This window comes from Panthera onca, chromosome C1 (genome assembly GCF_046562875.1).
Source record: "Panthera onca isolate mPanOnc1 chromosome C1, mPanOnc1 haplotype 2, whole genome shotgun sequence".
NCBI lineage: Eukaryota > Metazoa > Chordata > Mammalia > Carnivora > Felidae > Panthera > Panthera onca.
In genome coordinates, this window is record NC_138346.1 from 89,557,180 (window position 1) to 89,573,166 (window position 15,987).

Here is a 15,987-nt window from a genome sequence, read left to right on the forward strand (position 1 = left end):
TTCATTGTGCCACACATTCTGACTCTCTGAATCAGTGTCTCCTTTTTCTACACAGCTTTGTTATTATTAATTATTATTGTTTTGCAGAGTCACATGCCTACCTTGAATGATTTCATACTATATACTTACGTATATAAATTATTCTGCACAAATTTTCTTTGCGGTTTTGTTGTGGAATTGTAAGGATTAATTTAATTTACTGCATCCAAATTGTTATAAAACATAGCATTAATGTCATTTTTTAAAAAATGTTTTAATGTTTATTTATTTTTGAAGGAGAGAGTGAGAGCGACAGAGCATGAGCAGGGGGAGGGCAGAGAGAGAGGGAGACACAGAATCCGAAGCAGGCTCAGCATTAATGTCATTTTTAACTACCTCCGTTTTTGTTCTACGGATTATGCTACATCTGACCTTTGACATTTGCTGGATATAAACACTAATGCATTTCTAAAGCCATTCATTTATGTATTTCATTATAAATATAATTATAAAGCTAGTATAAAAAAATTAATGAACTACTTTTATTTAGTTTGGTAGAAAAATTGCAAAATAGTGCTATTTCCATATATTCCTCACACTTTCCCCTAATAATATCTCAAATAACAATACCAAAGTTACCAAAACCAGAAAAGTAATTATGATACAGTGCCATTAACTAAAGAAGACCTTGCCCAAATTCTACCAATTTTTCTACAATGTATATGGTACTTAAATCTTCTCAGTCTCTTGTATCCCATACCAGTGCCTGAATTTTTCCTTTAATTTTAATATTTGACTTCCTTTAATGTATAAGTTTGTTGAATATCTACATTGTCAGCCATCAAATATATTTTGCTAAGAAAATGAAGCTATAGTTTATTGCGAATAATGACTTTTCATTGGAAAGTTGGTAAACCATCCTTTGCTTCAGTGTAAGTAATCTGTCTCCCTTTTCCTTTACGTCCCACTTTGCACGCTGCCCCCCCCCCCCCACCCCATGAATCTTTGCTTGTATTAACCGTCTGACTCTTACTTTGATTTATGATTTTTTTTCTTTAACAATTCTGGGGATCAAACTTAAAGTAGATGTATTGACTACCAACTAAATGGGACCCTTGTGAGTCAGTTTATTTTTCTGGGGCTTTGTTTCATTATTTATAGAATATAGACACTGGACAATAGGGGTCTTTAGCTCCCTTTAATCTGTAAAATACTGAGTTTATATGTATGTCCCTGCCTAATTTTATTATTATATTTTTCCCTGACTCACTGCTTCAGTTTTGGAAGGTTACGTGTGGACCATTGAGGGTTGTTAACTATGTGTCTTTTTTTAGATATTTATAGAAGGGTTTCTGCAAGATAAATTTTAAGGACTTAACCTCCTTTTTCTCTTTCACCTTTTACTCACACATGTATTTTGCCTATCTTGTTTTTCCGCTGGATATTAATGCGGGTCTGAAACAAGTATACTGTTGTTTAATTTAGGATAATAAGGTAAGTTCCAGGAGGATGTCCCACATCTGTTTTTTATCATGGTAATTATAAATATAATGAAGACTTACATCCTCTGGCTTTTAAGCTCAACTTGTAATTTAATAGTGGGTATCTTCCCCTAAAACCTAAGCAAAGTATGTGTCACCTTGTTTCTTTTAAAAGTTCCTTGAAAAATATCAATTAAAGTGGTACAACTGCTTGAATGTTTAAGTGACCAAATGCAAAACTATGAAACATATTAGCAAACATAGCTAATAAAAAAGTTACTTTATATGAAATTAAATTGCTCAGGGAACTTCTAATGGACTTGCCTTTTCATCTACTATGAAAGAGAATGAGTAATTGAGTATTAATGCAATGAGTTCCAAAATGTTTTATGTTTATAAATTATAACTTACTTCATGGGACTAAGAAGAATATTCAAGAATAGGTATATTATTTTGTGTTCAGAAGTTAAAGCTATTTTTCCTCTGTTCTCTCTTAGTAAATAGGCAGAATTGGGTAGTAAAAGCACATTAATGGAAATTACTTTCTCTCTCTCCCATTCACAATGAGGATGCATATTTTGTATTCTTTCATGAGATATTTCATCACATGCAGCCACAACAGGAGACAGAGGAGACGCTCACGAAAACAAAGTTGATTACATTCACAGGCCTGAGAGACAGAAGGCACAGCACAACATACAGGGCAACATAAGAAAGACAGCATGGTGGTCAGGAGGTCAAAAATAGGAATGAAGGGAAAGCTTTAGCTAACATCCTTTATTGGCATTTCTGTGGGAAAGGCAAGCAGGTAGGATAAACACTTTAGAACTGGCTTGTGTGAATACTTCCACTGGATTTTAAATGATAGGAGTGATAGTTGCTTGGTACCTGGCCCTGGGATGATTTTAAGGCAGAGGAGTATTCTCTCCTAGGCTGTGGACTAGATAGAGGAGGTATGGCTTTGGATTGGTCAGTTTTTTGTTTGTTTCATTTTGTTTTAATGCACAACGTTACATTAATTATAGGGGTACAATATAGTGATTGAGCAACTCTATGTATTGTGCTATGTTCACCGTAAGTATAACTATTCTCATACAATGCTATTACATTGTTATTGACCATATTCCCTATTTTGTACCTTTCATCCCTGTAATTTACTCATTTGATAACTGGAAGCCTGTATCTCTCACTCACCTTCACCCATTTTGCCCATATCCTACCCATCTGCCCTGTGGCAAACATCAGTTTGTTCTATATGTTTATGGGTCTGGTTCTGCTTTTGTTTTATTCTTTCTTCATTTCCTTTTTTAAATTTTACTTATTTTATTTTTTCATTTTTAGACTCCACATATAAGTGAAATCATATGGTACTTGTTTTTCTCTAACATATCACTTAGCATAATACCCATTAGGTCCATTCGTGTTGTTGCAATGGCAAGATCTCATTCCATTCCCTTTTATGGCTGAGTAATATGCCTCTGTGTGTGTGTGTGTGTGTGTGTGTGTGTGTGTATGTGTGTGAGATCTTTTTTATCCATTCATCAATTGATGTACATGTGAGTTGCTTCCATATCTTTTCTATTTTACATAATGCTGCAATAAACATAGGGGTGCATATAATGTTTTGAATTTGTGTTTTTGTCTTCTTTGGATAAATACTGAGTAACAGAATTGCTATATCATATGGTATTTCTATTTTTAATTTTTTTGAAAAACCTCCATACTGTTTTTCATAGCGACTGCATCAGTTCGCATTCCCACCAACAGTGCAAGAGGGTTGATTTTTTTCCACATCCTCACCAACACTTGTTTTTTCTTGTTTTTTTGATTATAGCTATTCTGACAGGTGTGAAGTGATGGTTCATTGTGGTTTTGCTTTGTATTTCCCTGATGCTTAATGATATTGAACATCTTTTCATGTGTCTGTTAGCTATCTGAATTATGTACATCTTCTTTGGAAAAATGCCTATTCGGGTCCTCTGCCCACTTTTAATCAGATTATTTGGGTTTTTTTTTTTTTTTGTGTGTGTGTTGAGTTGTAAAAGTTCTTTTTATATTTTGAATATGAATGCCCTTATCAGATATATCATTTCTGTATATCTTCCCCGCTCAGTAAATTGTCATTTTTTTTTGTTGTTGATGCTTTTCTTTGCTGTGTACAACCATTTTTATTTTAGGCTAGTCCCACTAGTTTAGTTTTGTATTTGATTCTTTTTCCTGAGGAGACATATCTAGAAAAATACTGCTAAAGCTGGTATCAAAGAAATTACTGACTTTGTTTTACTTTAGGAGTTTTATGGTTTCATGCCTCATATTTAGGTCTTTAATCCATTTTGAATTTGTTTTTATGTATGGTATTAGAAAGTGGTCCAGTTTAATTCTTTTTCATGTAGCTGTCCAATTTTTCCTACAATATTTATTGAACAGACTGTCTTTTCCCTATTATATATTCTTGCCTCCTTTGATATAGGCAGATCATATAAGTGTGGGTTTATTTCTGGGCTCTCTATTAGGTTCAATTTATTTATGTGTCTGTTTTTGTGCTAGTACCATATTGTTTGATTGCTACAACTTTGTATTGTATCTTAAAATACAGGATTTTGATACCTTCAGGTTTCTCTTTCTAAAGATGGCTTTGGCCATCTGGGGTCTTCGGTGATTCCATGCAAATTTTAGTTTTATTTGTTTCAGTTCAGTGAAAAATGCTGCTGGTATTCTGATAAGGATTGCATCGAATCTGTAGATTGCTTTGGGAAATATGAACATTTTAACAAATCAGTTCTTCCAAATCGGTTGGTTAGTTTTCACATCAAAGGCATATTCCTGGCTGGGCCCTTGGCTGTCTCTAAGAATTGGCTATCCCTAGAAGAGGCAGTCTCCTCCTAGCTGGAAAGGTTCTTGTAAAGATGTGAAAATATCATAATTTACAAAAAATAAAAACATTTAAAAATATTTGGAACACAACTCTGATATTATTTACAATTTTTAATGTATTATGTAAAAATGAGCTATATACCCATTGCTGATTTGTAAGGGAATTCTTAAAATGAAATTATCTCTGCCCTTCAATAGTGTGTACTTTCCAGTTTCATTTGAAAGGAATGAATGTGAAGAGTGTATTTCTTTTGCTTAGAGCATTTAGCAAAATCATTTCCAGATGACTGGCATGGTAATGGTATATTAGGTTCTTCATGGAAACAGATCCAATAGGATGTGTACATAAAGAGTAAGAGAGAAAAATGTAATTTAAAGAACTGGCTTGCATGAATGTGGTGGATGGCAAGTCAAAAATCTGCAGGATGGTCAGCTAGGTTATAGACCCAGGGAAAAGTTGAAGTCTGAAGATAATTTAGAAACTTAATTCCCTCTTCCTCAGGGGACTTCAGTCTTTTTGTGTTTGTTTTTGTTTTTGTTTTTTTTCTAATGTCATATGAGTGGATGAGACCGACCCACAATATGGAGGGTAATATGCCTTACTGCAAGTATATGGATTTAAATGTCAATCACCTAAAAATTACCTTGACAGCAATATCTAGACTTATGTTTAAACAGGTATCTGTATATCTTGGCCTATTTGAATTGACTCATAAAATTAATGATCACATATGGCTGCCTGAACAAAATACTTCAAGATGTGGTAGTATAAATCAATAAATAATTCCCATAAGAGCAATAATAGCACAGAACGCTTAAATGTTTGTTAGTGGTGGTCATTTTCATGCTAACCTGTTTGCTCATCTGTCTACATTTATTAAAGATTACCAATTTATGACTTCTGTGACTTTCCTTGGGAGATATTTCTCCGTGAATCACTCACATTTCTGCATGTCTTAGAGTGAGACAATTATTTCCTTTTATTCAGAAAAATTCTTTCAAGGACTTTTGTATAGAAAAGAGCTTTGGAATAAGAGTTAGTTTATCCCTACAGTATAAAGGACAGTCCTGTTTATTGCCCTTTAGAAAAGATTTGGGTTTCCTAACTTCAGAATTATTTCACAAACTCACTGTTTGTGAACACATCTATGTGGGCTGAACCCAGTCATCCCCACGGGACTCTGGAGTAAAAGAAACTGGTATCAGTTTGCTCATGACCATGCTACTTTCTATGCTGTGAGTAATAAAGTCCTTTATTTTGACTTACACGTCTTGTGTCCTCTAGCATCATCCACGAAACAGTACTGGGCTAAGTTGTGAGCTTGAAAGTAGGGGAAAAAACTCAGTTCTTAATAATTCTTGAAACCTTCCATTTGATTATCATTTAGATAGATTATCATTTATTAGTAACTATGATGAATACTGTGGTGCTTTCTTTACTCTCTTCTATGCTCATCACTGCATCAAAGATGAAATATCTGAATGCCATAGAGAGACAGTCTGTGACACTCTCCTCCTAAATTGAAACCAACAATATGCTTTTGATAATAAAAAAAGGAAACCACTATATCTTAATACATTCTTTTCATCTTAAAATAAGACCCTATATGCACTTTACATTTCTCTTTAAATACATCAGTAAAGTATTTTATTCTGATTGAGAGTAACTTGTGTATTTATTCTCTCTGACCTCTAAACTGACCTGAGAAAGGAACTGGAATGAAAATGAGGATGAGAACATCAGCCTCAGCTGGCCATGGAGGGCAGATGGTAAAGAGAACTTCAGTCCAGCCAAAGATTCCTGCATCTTCAGGAGATAGGGAATTTAGCAGGCAAAATTTATTGCCACGCTATAATTAAATCAACTTCATTCACTCATGTCAGAAACATAAAAGTTGAGATGCCTCAGGCCACATTGAAATACACAAAGAGGGTGTTGATTAATTGAACTACATGAATAGGAGGCAGGAGAATTGTCCAAGTGCTGACTCTGAGGCAAGGTAAGGCATCTTTGGCCCTAGGCAGATCTACGTTACATGCTGCACATGCAGTTATTTAAGGCACATGATCATCCTCTGCACTCGCACACTCTTGTAATGCTTCATTCCAACCCAAAAAAATAATGTTCGCATTACGAAAAGAAAATCTTGCCTATATTGGGAAAATATAGGCATTGTCTTTTTATGATGGCAATTGTGGTGTATAATTTCCAATTCCTTATTACGTTAATCCCAATTCTCTTGTAAAAAATCAAGACTCATGGATTATTCTGGAGATTCCATCTATGCGCCTTAACAAAAGTAACATCAGTGACCACATCCATTGCGTTTCTTTAAAAAAAAATTGGACCCAATTTTAAAAGTAAACAATTTTATTTTACGTATATAAAACTTGAATCCTCTTCTGTTCCATAAATCTGTAAAATCTAAAAATCAGGCCTGCAATGATGTTAGTGTTAGAAAATTTTCTCTAGTCTTTTAAAAATGTTTATTTTACTTAATTCTGGGTATTAATTGAAATAACTTATCTATTTCTTTAAAATCCAAATAATTATTTAATTTACATAAACTGTATTATCCTTTATTCATCCTCATTATCTTAGTGGTAGATATCACCTATAGGAAATATTCAAGAATTTTTCACTTAAGTGAAAAGTCTAGTTTTTGATGAGTGCATGTTTTTTAGCAGACTAGTCATATATTACACCCATTTATAAAAATTATTCTTAAAATACCAGAACAAAGTTTCCAAAAGAAAAAATGATGGAAAGTTGAATAATTGGAACCAAAACAATATGTTAATCTTAAGTATTTACAGAGTATATTAAAAGGTTCATTTTTAATCTGAAGTATATGGATAAATATCTCAATTCTCTACTTAGAATGGAACATGTAGATATGTTAATAAAAAATTATAAGAAAACATCATCTGAAATCTTTTTTGAAGGAGTACAAGCATGTTGAGAGTCCTCTCTTATTGATAAATGAAAATGAGCATTTTGTTAAACTTAAGGGCAATTTTGGCAGATTAAAAAATACATTTGTAATCTTTGTTTGATATTAGTTATATAATAACAATAACAATATAGTAGTGAATGTTGATTTTACAATGTAGAATACTTCAACTCTATCCAAAGATATCAAGGCAATTTACTCTAGCAAATTTTACCAACTCCACCTTTCTTACATTTGAACAGCCATATGTTTCCTCAAGCTGGTAATTCATATCTCTGTAGTCATCTATGTTTGCTTGAAATTTGAGTGACATCAACCTTCATATGTCCTGATCACCTTGTTGAAATATTTTGGTCTTAGAGTCCTTAGTAGTCCATCTCAGATTCCAACCAATGCTTCTTGAAATAAAAAAATGTACATTAAACCAATGTTCTCGGTCTTAGTGTTCCATCAGTCTTAGTTTAATTAAAGGCAGATACGATATGATATGGAGTAAGAATACTTTCTTCATGAATGTATATTTGTTGAGAAATGGATTCACTTTGAGGCTCTTACAAAAGAACACCCTGCTAAAGATAGGCTAAAAAGATCTCCAATTTGCACGTAGACTCTTAGGAATTTCTTTATTTTAAAATTTGTATTCAACCTCATTTTCACCCACATGGGAAAGAAAAACAAAACACACACATCCAAACATCTTTAAAAAACATTAAGCTAATCATTTCCTTGCTATCTTAATGGATTAGGTAGTTAGCTAAAGGGACGGATATAGTGAAAATTATACTATTAGTAATACATTAATAACAATATTTATATAACATTGACTATGTGCCAACCATTATTGTATGTATTTTACATATACTAATTAATGTTAAAACCATCCTATGAATTAAACACTAACATTACACCTGTTTTAAAGATTAGGAAATTGAAGAGTAGAAAGGTTAAGTAATTTAGAGATACCATTAGTGGCAGAGCCTAGGCCCTGTAATTCCAGAACTTGTGATTTCAATCACTACTTTATGCTGTTCAAGAACTTCATTTTCCAAAGAAAAAGCAAACAACACAATTAGGAACAGGATTCACTCAGTTTTGAAATTCAATTCCATTTCACTCTCACTATGTATTTACAACTGACTCTACATATACTATTTCTAGTTAAAGTTGGCCCCTGGTCACAATGCAAGGAAATATGAAATCATAATTTTAAGGGAGATAAACATAAAGTATATTTCTATCAAGTAACACTCATAAGGGAAAGAGTCAGGACATATATAGAATATTGTTTTTATCCGCTAAATGAGTAAAAACTAACATATACTGAGAATTTACAATATTGCAGGTATGCTAAGTGCTTTACATGCAGTAGCTAGGTTACCCCTTGTTATCATCCTCTGGTGTAGGTGCTATTATCTTCACTTAATGAGTGTAGAAATTAAAGATCAGAGTGACTGAGGTGTTTACCCAAGTGTCAGCAACAAAATTTCAATCCAGATAGTACTGCAACTGCTTCCAATGAAAAATGAATAAAAATTGTCAAGTTAGATGGCAAAAGGAAAAGTTATAAAAATAATAGGGCTATTGAAGATGGAAATGTCCATGCTGGAATAGATTTCAAATGTAATACAGTTTTTGAAAACCCACTAACAAGATAAAAATCAACCACAAACTATGATAGATATAAAGGAAAAGAATAAACAGCTATTATTTTCCCATTATTCCAGAGCTGGAAAGTGCTCAGGAAAATTAAGTGTCGATATGGCAAAGACAAAATTAAAGTTTTTTTTCTAAGCATAGACACAATTAACCTGTGAAAATGACTCATCCTGGATGGTAATGAAGCAGATAGCTTAGTGAAATTGAGAAAACATATCTGATTCACTATAATGGCATTTTCAGTTAGATCAAATCACACATTGTATTAGTCATCCTCAGTCAGGGCCTATGCTGATGAGCAGAAAGGGTCACATAAGAAAATCTTATTTTCCTCCAAGTCCAGAAGGGTCGTGATTAAAAAATATGATAGTAAACATTTACTTCATGTTTAAATGAGGGAATGGCATGTAGATGTGCCAGTGGTGTGTGAAGGCACAGTTCTGTCTCTAGTGTATTACTATGTACTGCTTTGCCCCATGAGTTGCAGTTCTCTACCTCATACCATGGAGGAAAAAGAGACAAAGGTTTCCTTGGTTTCGAGAGAAGAAAAGGAGTTCCCGGTAATTTCTCATGCATTAGAAAAGTGAACTATCCTTAAGATGCCGTGAACAGTTCGGAAGGTGGTTCATAAAATGGCAAAAAGCAAGGGCAGGACTCACCACAGGAATTAAAGATCTCACAGTTTTAAAGACCTCTATGCTGAGGATCACTGACTTGTATTTTTACTCTAATTCTGCCACTACTTGTGTGATGAAGGGCAATCAGCCTTGACTATAAAGTGTTGGCATTTCCCTTTCTGTAAAGCGTTTGAATTAGTTGAACTCCTATAAGTTTATATATTAATAATATTCCTTCGGATTATCACTGCTTGTATCTTACACAAGGCTGTAATAGTATCCTTTGTAATAGAAGTCTAGGATATAGAGAAATATTTTAGTGTTTCTTTGAGATTTACTGTTCATGCAGTTCCATGATGAAAGCCTGTTCTGGGTTTTCAGAAATGTGCTTCTGCTGGACCTGTTCATCTCTTGGCAAGAGGGCATTCCTATTATTTTATTTTTTATAAATAATTTTTTTAAGTGTATCCATTTAAAAAAATTAACAGTTTATTTTTGAGAGACAGAGAGAGACAGAGTGCAAGCAGGGATGGGCAGAGACACAGAATCTGAAGCAGGCTTGAGGCTCTAGGCTCTAAGCTGTCAGCACAGAACCCCACACAGGGCTCGAACTCACCAACTGCGGTATCATGACCTGAATCAAAGTCAGAAGCTCAACCAACTGAGCCACCCAGGCATCCCAAAAATTTAGCCAGTTTTGTGTGAGTGACAGAGAGAGCACGTGCATGCATATGCACACAAATGAGGGAAAGGCAGAGAGAGAGGCAGGGAATCCCAAGCAGTCTCCACAGTGTCAGCACAGAACCCAAGGTGGGGCTTGACCTGATGAAATTGTGAGATCATGACCTAAAACAAAATCAAGAGTGGGATACTCAATCAACTGAGCCATCCAGGTGCCACGCCCTTATTATTTTGATGATTCAGATTACATATTGCAAGTTTGAATAGGTTTACTTTTTTAACATAGTCCTTGTTCCTATTACTAGATTTTCCCCCTAAATAGTCTGTATCTATTTTCTGAGAACGTTTACCCTTTTGTGCTCTCATCACTTACAGCAAGGGCAGGACTCACCAGAGGAATAATGCAGTTTTACAGATCTCTACACTGAGGATAATGTTACTTGGATTTTTATTCTAATCCAACCACTTCTTGGGTGATAATAGACAATAAGCCTTCATTTTAAAGTGTTGGCATTTCCCTTTTTTTCACTTCAAAGTGTTGGCACTTCCTGTTTTTCTCCAGATCACTATTTCAATTAAAATATAGAGGATCTGCTATTCACATAAAATGGAGTTCAAAGTAAGATTGAAAAATATTATGTGGAATGGTGATGTTTTCCAAAACAACCTATAAAGAATCCAAGAATCAGAATTCATTCCTCTTTAAATTAAACATTTTATTAAGTAGAACATAAATAGTGGACACTGATGTAAAATGTGTTGTTCTCTTGTTTTTGCTTTTTACAGATCTAGATAATGTGGAAGGAATTGCTGTGGACTGGATCGGAAATAACCTTTACTGGACAAATGATGGCCACAGGAAGACCATTAATGTGGCCAGGCTAGAAAAAGCTTCTCAGAGTCGGAAGACTCTTTTAGAGGGAGAAATGTCCCATCCCAGAGGGATTGTGGTGGATCCTGTTAATGGGTACGTAATATTTGATTAGCCTAATAGGAGGAAGATATATATGTATATATGTATGTATATATATATGTATGTATAGATATATACATATATATCTATATGTATGTGTATATATATATATATATATATATATATATATATATATATATACATATATATATTTTTTATATTCAGTAGTGGCAAGTTTGATTTAAATTCACACATGAATGGCCTGATTGGGAAAGCTACTCATTTAATGATTTTCTCTTATAGAAAATATGCTAACTAAATGTGTCAAAATACATTTAACTGAAATAAACAGATTATTTTTATAAAGGATATATTTACTTGGTGTACTCAGATAAAGACCATACTTCTCCATTTTAGACTGCCTGACACCAAGATAAATAATCGATTGAAAGAATCAATCAATTTAATTGTAAAGGGCATTAAAATTTCATGTATTCATAAAATAGCAAAGATTTTTATTTATATTTTTTGATACATTTACTGTGAGCCAGGCATTTTGTTAGATAGGTTCACTATACTCCTTTCCTTTAATTCTCACAAGAATCCTTTGAATTAGTTGTAATTTTCATCCTTGATTTATAAAGAAGAAAAAGGTAATTGATTTTCAGAAGATCATTCAATTATTAAGTGACCAACTAGATATTTAAACTCAAGCAGTATATCCCAGAATTTACTCATAACCTCTATACTCCACTACTTTTTACTAGTCTAGGTTAGTAATCACATAATTTTAGCATAATCATAGTTTTCATAGAGTGAAATCATTTTGAGGTATGTACCACGTGTTTTAGGATGGAATAGTTTATGCAATTCTCAGGTAAATTTATTTCCTTTTATTTGTATTCAGAGCTATTACCTGAACACAAACAACACTGTACATATAGAAATATTAAAAAACTATGAACATTCCTAACAGAATGTCAGAATTAAATGAATAGATTACATATTTTAAAAGTACAGTTGTTATACGTGACATTTATAACCCCATGTCTTATATTTCACTGTTTGAAACTAGCATCACAAAATGAATATACCTTACACCTTACTACACACATACAAAAAATACTCCATTGAATAGGAAACATGTGGCTTCCTTATAAACTGTGATCACCAGATTATAGTTCCTAGAATTGTTTGTGTTGAGAATAGCTCCAAACACAATTACGGTGCTTCCTTTGACTGAAATTTAAACAGTGGCTGAACTCATTGTATGTGTTTTTATAAGACATAATTATAATTTCAGTGATTTTATGTGTGAATTCTGTAATTATCTGTCCTATTCCTGGCCTTTAAAACCAAACCATCTATCTGACCTTTAAATCAAGGCAATCTGAGAAACTATTTATTACACACATCTTCTACATCTTCCTGAAGCAAGATATCTTAAAACAGCATCTTTGTTCTCAGTATTCTGTTAGAGAAATACTTTGTGATAGTTAGAGTCTTCGTGGTGTTCAGATGACACAAAAACGGAAGTCATAGAATCATATGATTTAGGAGGAAATTTAGAGGCCACTAGTCCCATCTCTCAATTCCTATTCAGGAATCCCATCCAGTATTTCTCTAATAGACAAGCATCCAACTTAGATTTGAAATCTATAGCATCTACATAGTTGACAGTATTTAGGGGCAACTCAAATTGACTCATTGACACAATATCTGCATCTCTGTAATATATACTAGCTGACTCTGTATTTGCTCTAGTGCTACAAAGAATGACTCTTCTACCTCTTCCATCAGACATTTTCTAATAGAACACTGCTATTATGTACCAACCTGAAAACCACATATATTTGTGTACACACACACACACACACACACACACACATTTTTTTTCTCCTAGCAATATACTACAGCAGACTTTTGCACTAGGTATACAGTGGTTAATAAAACAGGCATAACATTAATCCTTATGAAGCGTCTTCTGTTGTCTATGAGGTGGAGGGTAGGGAGATAGAATGAGAAATAAGTGCCCAATGGGCATCTAACATAATTTCAACAGACCAGCATGGAGGAGGAAAACAAACGGGATGACATGATGGAGACTAATAGGTAGAAATTGATTTCAGTAGGTTTGCTGAAAGGCCTGAGGAGGCATCATTAAAACCAAGATTTAATTGTAGAGAAGGACTTGACAATGGAGAGTGAGGGAAAGAGGATTTCAGATCAAGAAAATGGTGCATTTGAAGATCTTAATTTGGGTAAAAGCTTGAATGTGAGGAATGGCAACGAGGACAGTGGAGCTGCGCCATTCATAACAAGGGGAGAAGTGACAGAGATGCACTTGTCCACCAGGATGACAGCTTTGTACTTTGTGTTCGGTGCAGGGTAAAATGTGGAAGTGAGAATCAGATTTATATTTAAAAAAATCGAATCTGACTTTCCTGGGGAGAATGGATTGGAACATAGAAGTAGAATTGGGATCATGTTAATTTAATTGTCCCAATTATTGCTTGAGCATAATATAATTTTTTTTTTAAAAAAGAAGAAACTTTAGTTTGGAAAAGTCCATTTAAAATAGCACAGTGTAACTTTATACAAAACATTACAAAATAAGACACTTGATTTATTAACGTTTGTCTACCATAATATCTGTTTGCAGCCATACACAGAAGGAGAGCATTACAGGTTTTCTCTAGCATAATAGCCTATTAACAAAATTACTCATTCTAGAGATTTACTTCATCCAGAGATTTATAAACAATTACAGAATCGGTAATGAACATGTTCATTTAATTCTTTATTCAAATATACTATTAACTACCATGTAGGAAATCTAATGTGCTTGGTGTGCACGCACACACACACATTACCTGTATTATAAAATAGAATGGAATAATGTTCTTCAAAAATACTTGAGGTTTTTAATTCAGAATTGAGCTTTACACAATGAATAGGATTTGCAGATAAGTAGATTTGGTCTCAGGGTCTTAGGATGTGCAGTCATAAGGTTAGTCACTGTCCTCTGAAGGGACAGTGTAAATACTTGTTTAGAGGCAGGGACGTTAATGGCCATTTTGAGATAAGATAAGTTCATTAAGCCTAAAGCAGAGGGCATGTGAAGGAACATAGAGAATAAATTAGAAATATGCAGAAAACTTCAATGTTGGGATTAAAAGATGGGATTTTCTTTTCTGACAACAGAGTAATCAGATGGTTTTGAGAATAAAAGTCACATTTTTTTAATTCGTGACCTGGGAAGACAAGTGATAGCAATATGACAGGCATATGTGAACAACCTGTTAGGAGTTCCCTTTGAAAAGGGATAAGAGACAGACTGTGGCATTTGTAATAGGAACAGAAAAGAGACACTGGAAGAATACAGTTGGCAGGTCTCAACAGTTGTTGAAATGGGGATAAAGCTGGAGGAGGAATTGGTTATGATGGCATTTTTCTCAAGCTGATAGCTCCAGGTGAATTCCCTCCGTTCCAATAATTTCACACTTCATAATTTATGTCAATAACTTAGAAAACTGCATCTTCAGTTCTGACTCATCAAAATATTATCTATAGTAAATGTGTCCAAAGCTGAGCACATATTTTCCCTCAAACATGATCTCCAGTATCCCTATCTCAATTAATAGTACCTGCTCTCTAGTTAACTGCTAAGATGTTATGGCAACACTAAATTGAGTTTTTTAACTGTGAAATTTATGCCAGAGAAGTGCTTCAGGATTTAAATATTTCTAGGGTCCACCACATAATACTGTTTAATTGGGGTACATCATTAACATCAATAGTCCAAGCTTAGTGATGTAGGATACAATAATGAATAAGAAATAATCCCTGACCTTAATTATTTTAATTTTTAATTGAAAGCATATGACATGTGACACGTCAAATATAATACAGGGCATAAGTGCAATAAATACTATAAAATAACTAAAAAATGTCACTAGGAAACAATGGAAAGACCTTATTTTGACAGAGAGGCTAGAGATAGACTTCATCAAATAATTGTATTTGAACAGGAGTTGAAAAATAGAGGTGCAATTTTTCTTGCCATATTAGCAGAAGGCTCGCTTAATCTAATATTTATTTAATGAATACCCAAGTCACACATATAAAAATAATTTATATTAGTTTCTGCTTTCTATACTTCCTATTTTCTGTGTTTAGGAATCATCACATTTCATACTGATTATAAGTCTTCTACAATATAACTTTTCATTGCATAATGAAATTGATAATCACATACGTAGCTTTTGTTACATTGGCACTCTTATTTAAATATTTATCTTATATTTTATTTGAATGAAGATAATCTTAGATAATGGATCAGATCACAACAATTTCTTCAAATAGCAAAATAACATAAAATATGCTTGTGTTATCCAGAATTACCCATACTTGTGTCTGTCTGTATGTGTAATTTGGGTTGGAGAATCAAAGAAAAAGAGTGTCACTATAGTCAAAAGAAAAACTAGAGGGGAAGATAATTGCAATTTTAACAAGTTGTAAATTAGCAACCACAATAAAACTGCATTGACTAACCATATTTAATATTTCAAGAAAGTATTAAAAGAAATATAAAAAGTTGCATATTTCTCATTCGCATACTCGATTTATGCAGTTGAAGTCAACCACTTATACCAAACTAGCATAGGACTAGAGCAACTAGAATAACTGCTTCATTTGTTCCTAATTTTGTCCCAATATTGAGACCACTTGAAGAACATGCTGGATGCAAGCAAGATAAACATATTTCCATGTTTATTTCTAGGATTAGAATGTATTTTGACTTAATAAAATTCACCAATATCAATAATTTT

At 33.5% G+C, this 15,987-nt stretch overlaps 1 protein-coding gene across 3 annotated transcripts in view; it reads left to right on the forward strand.

The window, feature by feature from the left end:
* The window catches only part of LRP1B (LDL receptor related protein 1B), a 1,899,539-nt gene that overhangs the window by 1,133,324 nt on the left and 750,228 nt on the right, over window positions 1-15,987 (forward strand). For all 3 annotated transcript variants that reach the window (XM_078451331.2, XM_078451332.2, XM_078451333.2), the window contains exon 12: window positions 11,029-11,209. In XM_078451331.2, coding sequence (XP_078307457.2) covers window positions 11,029-11,209 — 181 coding nt within the window. The remainder of the gene's footprint in view (window positions 1-11,028; window positions 11,210-15,987) is intronic.